The following is a 5,397-nucleotide window of genomic DNA, read 5'->3' as shown; positions in this document are numbered from 1 at the left end:
CGTTGCAATCTGCCCCGTACACGGACAATATTTTGTTCATCCAAAAAATGGTGCTAATCCGCTAATTTTACATTTCTTGGGTAAAGGTTCATTATTGGAAATACATTTAATCTCCTTACCGAATGCTTCCGCTTGCACGAGACGGACCAACTGGAACAAACTGGATTGGATTTCTGCTACGGTCAGTTCTCCTTGCATTCGTTTCAATTTGTTGAGTGCGTTGTGACGAAATCGACGAATCCATGCGTTGACCCGAATCAATTTGTATAACGATGAATACAGAAACATAATCGATTCGGTTTGAATGCTCACATGAACATGAATTTCGGATGACTTTACTTCTGCCAAATCCTCACTGAAGCTAATGACGCCCGGTTTGAATGTAGGCCAGTCCTTTTTTGATTTGACTAACCACTCCGGTCCCTTCCACCACAAATCGAACTTGGATAACTGTGTCGGTGTCAATCCACGAGTGGCACAATCGGCAGGATTATCGTGAGTGCCAACATGGCTCCATTGTTTGGGTGACGTTGATGATAAAATCTTACTAATTCGATTTGCAACGTACGTTTTCCAACGTGAGATGTCTCCATGAATCCAATGTAACACAACCGTTGCGTCACACCAAAAGTAAATCGGAATTTGATCGACTGAGATCTGAAGATTTGATTTTACCCAAACTGCTAATCGAGTGGCAAGTTCAGCTCCACACAATTCGATTCGTGGAATGTTTAATGGTTTGGTTGGAGTTACCTTGCTTTTGGCGATGAGTAGATGCGTGTGTACCAATCCATTGCTGTACTGCATTCGTATGTACACATTTGCTGCATATGCTGATGTTGCGCCGTCACAAAATGCATGTAACTCGATTGATTGAATTTGATTCGGCGCAAATTGGATCCATCTTGGTATGGATATCTTTTCGATGTCAGGCAATTCCACCAGAAATTTGTTCCAAAGTTCGTTGCGCGATTCTGGTAAAACGTCGTCCCAATTCAATGCTGTCTCTTGGTTCGATTGAGCATCATTGTGAGTTGATGAGTTATGGCCCCAGATGCGTTTGAGAATGATTTTTGCAACGACCACAACCGGTGCGATGTAACCCAACGGATCGTAGAGGCGAGCAGTTGTTGACAAAACAGCTCGTTTCGTCGCAATTTTTGCTGGTTCAAATCGGAGTTTGTATTTGAATTGATCGGTGCCAGGTTGCCAAATCATTCCGAGCGTTTTGACGGTTTCGTCCGTGTTGAACTCTAACGCTGAATTTATGGATTGATGCTCAATTGGAATCGATGATAATAACGATGGATGGTTGCTGCCCCATTTCCGCAGCTCCATACCCGCTGATTTGAGTGCACCGATTAAATCATCTCGTTTAGCTAAGGCACTTTCGATCGAATGCCCGCCAGATTGTACATCGTCGACGTACATTTCTTGCTTTAGAATCGATTCGGCGTGCGGAAAATTCTCCTTCTCATCATTGGCAATCTGGTGCATCACCGAGATAGCAATCGCAGGGGCTGGTGCTGTTCCAAATGTTACGGTTGTTAGGCAAAATGTTTGCAACTCACCCGAATCGTTTCTCCATAAAATTTGTTGATATGGTACATCGTCAGGATGCATATCAATGCAGCGATACATGCTAGGGGGAAAGATCAATTGGTCGTACGCTATTATCTATGTTATTGGCTATTCATCGTTATTCATTGGTATATTGGTGTGAATCGGTCAAATAAATTGAATATTCGTGTCGATCGTGTACATTTAATGTGAACTCAACATAAAAATATAGAACAATAGAGACCGATGTACGCCGATATCTGCCAATATGCAGATATACGCTTATTTTTGAAAAATAACAATACATCAGCGAATTCGTTTAAATTCACGTTAAAGTGCCACGTACTTTTGGTTAAAGCGCTGTACCTAACGCTATACTTCTACCTGTATCTGCTTCTTATATCAAACGAATCTTTGAAAACTGATTATGCATGAAATAAAAAATTAATAGAAACCAGAATCTACATTTACTTTTAATTACTATTTTCTATAAACCTAGCTATGAACAATCACATATGAATTACCCTACGAAATTATGTTTAGTTCATGACACTTGATAAAGTTTAAGTGCTGCGTACTTAAGATAGTACTTAATTGCCGTAGTACTGGTCTAGAAATAAATGACACTAGAAATGACATGATAAGTTTGCTGATAAATAAGTACTTAAGTACGCGGTACTCGAGCAATGGCCTAAGTACGCGATACTTGAGCAATAGCTTAAGTGCGCTTCACCTAAATATCTCTACCAATTTTAGTACGAAATATTGGTATATCGGCGAAATATTCAAATATCGGTTAAATATTTGTAAAAGGTCATGGAATCGTTACAAATTATCATTATTTGTTATATTGAGGCTTATTCAGAGGAAAAAAAATTGATCTTTCCCCCTAGGATACATGCGCTGAATGTCTGCGGTGAAAACAAACTCGTACAATCTCCAGTTGAGAATTACAGCGGGCAATTCGTTTTGCAGTGCAGGACCGATGCATAAGTTTTCGTTCAAGGAGCGACCGTTGGACGTTTTTGCCGATGCATTGAAAACGATTCGAGTCTTCGTGGTGAGACTGTCTTCTTTGATGATAGCGTGGTGTGGTAAAACGCACGCTCGAACAATTACATTTCCATTGTCGTCGTGAGTGACGTATGCTTGTTCTGGGAATGGAGCAGGTATAATTTGATTAAGTTGAAAATATTCATTGATACCTGCTTCGTAGCGCTCTCGCAAACCTTCCACGCGATTGAAACGGCGTTCCAAACGATGAAACCAATTCACGCCAATTTGATGTGAGCGCCCTAAATTGTATGATTTGAATGGAAGACGCACCATGTATTTTCCATTGGGTTGACGATGATGCGTTTGTTTGAAGAAATCCATAAACCATTTTTCCTCTTCGGTATGCGATTTCTCTTGCGGTATTCTTTCAGCTTCGATGAAGTCGTGAAATAGTGAGGTGAGGTCGATGGACGTGTGATGAGTCCGTATGGTGACCTTTTGATTGTTAGCTGAATTTGGTTTGGAAATTGATGCTGTCTGGCCATGCAAAATCCACCCAAAGTATGTATTTCGAGCGATTGGGTGATTTGGTTGACCGATGCGTGTGTCTGGTAACATGATCGATGCAGACCATTCTGAGCCGATGAGCAGATCAATTTTTCCTGGTTCGAAGTAAGTTGGATCAGCTAACACTAATCCATGAATGTGTGGCCAATCTTGGGGCGTAACCCGTCGGCTTGGCAAATCAGATGTGACAACTTTCATTACGATGGCTAAAGGCTTAGTGTCACATACAACTGAAACTGAAACTGAAACTGAAAATAATTCAATGCAAAGTGTATTGAAAGGCCCCTCTGCCAACAGCGACCGAAACTGAATTCAGTACATTGCACTACAGTTGTTCACAACAACAGAAAGAAGTCAAGAGGACTAGTTTCAGTTTCAGTCGCAAAATGTACTGAATTCAGTTTCGGTCGCTGTTGGCAGAGGAGCCTTTCAATACACTTTGCATTGAATTATTTTCAGTTTCAGTTTCAGTTTCAGTTGTATGTGACACTAAGCCTTAAGTCGACAAAAACTCGATAATCTCGATGTACATTGGATCGCAATGCAAACTGAACTATTTCGTTGCTAGTTCCAGCATGGTTTTGGCCGACGCCGTTGACTTCGGTGATGGCAGATGTTCGTCGAAGACCCAAAACGTTGGCGGCATGCTCGGATATAATCGTGCCTTCTGAACAGTCGTCGATGAGTGCACGTAAAACGGTGACTTTACCGGTTTTCACGTTTTCCACTGGGATGAGAGCTGTCGCGAGCAAGACAGATTTTGGAGCATGAATGGTCGAAAAAACATTTGTTGCGAGTGTTCGCATTTCAGGATTTGAAAATGAGTTACTCGCCTGATTTGGTGCTGGTCTCCCTGGAAAGGCGGTATTTGTGAAACTCGCGGCGTTATTCGTTGAACTCGCAGCGCTATTCGATGAAGTAACGGGAAAATGCAGCATTGTGTGATGCCGTAGGCCGCATTGAAGACAGTTCTTGGCGCTACCGCATTGTGCAATTAGGTGTTGGCGACTCAAACAATTGAGGCAAAGCTTAAGACGATCAGCGAGTGCCTTTCTTTCGAAGCAATCCTTTGCGATGAATGTTGGACAACGGCGAACAACGTGAGTGCCGTTACACACTGGACAATTCTCCGTCGGATTACTGTTTCCATTGGTGTTTGAGTTGCGAGCCGTGGTTGTGTGAAACGATTTCCGTTCAAAATTCTTGTTTCGTTTCATTTGTTTCGAGTCATTCGCATGTGTATTCGAGACTTTGTGTGAGTCATGCACGGGTTTCATCATCGACACCGAGTGTACGGTACCTCGGCTCTCAATTGCATCTAAAGTGAATAAACGGTCATTAAGAAATTTTTCAAGGTCAGAAAATGTTGGAATTTCACTGTGGCTGCCCCAATGATGCTCCCAATCGTGATGAGTTTCAGTCGGCAATTTGGTCGCGATCAAATGGGCAATCCAATGGTCACAGTCATCGATTGGAATATTCAGACGTCGAAATGCCGTTATGCACACATTTGCTGCGTTCAACACCGACTTGATATCGACTGCACGTTCCTTTTGTAGCACCGGCAACGCGTAGAGTGTGTTCAAATGGTGCATGTACAGAATTCGTGAACTGTTGTACCGTTTAACGAGCAAATCCCATGCGGCGCGATAGAAAGCTTCGGTTATCGGCATCTCATGAATGTCTCTATCGTGATTCGGTGGCAATGCTTGTTTTAAATAATTAAATTTCTGAATTGTATCCAATGCGAGGTTTTGATGCACTAAACGAGTAAATGAATCATTGAAACTCGGCCAATCGGTATGTTTGCCCGAGAATTTAGGCATTTCAATCGATGGCAATTGCACACTGGAATGATTTCGTTGAACAATGTGTTGCGCTGAGGCCTGCGATCCCGTTGGAATCGGTTCAGACGGTGCAAATTTTTCCTCTCGCGCATCTTGAATCGCACTGTAAGCTAACACATATTTTTCCTCGAACACGAGTGCCATTTCGTCTGTGAAATATTCATCCGTAGCTACAAGGTTAGAGCACACAATTTGTTTATGCGTGGCGAAAAACTCCGTGTATGTGTTTTGGCACTGCGTTAATTTCAAAGCGAAATAGGATTTTGTCCGTCGAACCTCACCAGTCTTTTCAAAATTCGTTAAGACTCCCTCCACATATTTGAGACGGTCCCGTTGCAATTTCACCAAATCTGCCACGCTTTGAATTGTCGATTGATCGCCCTCTGTATCACTCATTTTATTGCACTACACGAATTACGGTAAAATG

The 5,397-nt window shown here is 42.2% G+C and overlaps 1 protein-coding gene across 1 annotated transcript; it reads right to left on the bottom strand.

The window, feature by feature from the left end:
• Positions 1 to 119: 119 nt before the first annotated feature.
• On the bottom strand, positions 120 to 3,321 carry LOC129571798 (uncharacterized; the record flags this gene model as incomplete). The annotated part of the gene is made up of 2 exons (XM_055451650.1): positions 2,766 to 3,321; positions 120 to 1,526 (listed from the first exon to the last, which is right to left on the bottom strand). Coding segments are annotated over exons 1-2 (1,963 nt in total), but the record flags the coding sequence as incomplete, so codon positions are not given.
• Between the last annotated feature and the right edge of the window lie 2,076 nt (positions 3,322 to 5,397).

The sequence above is a fragment of the Sitodiplosis mosellana genome, unplaced genomic scaffold, assembly GCF_009176505.1.
Source record: "Sitodiplosis mosellana isolate CC-2019 unplaced genomic scaffold, AAFC_SMos_1.0 Smas_scaffold_3401, whole genome shotgun sequence".
In the NCBI taxonomy this organism is placed as follows: Eukaryota; Metazoa; Arthropoda; class Insecta; order Diptera; family Cecidomyiidae; genus Sitodiplosis; species Sitodiplosis mosellana.
The sequence above is the reverse complement of the archived record's forward strand: the minus strand, read 5'-3'. Positions and strand labels throughout refer to the sequence as shown.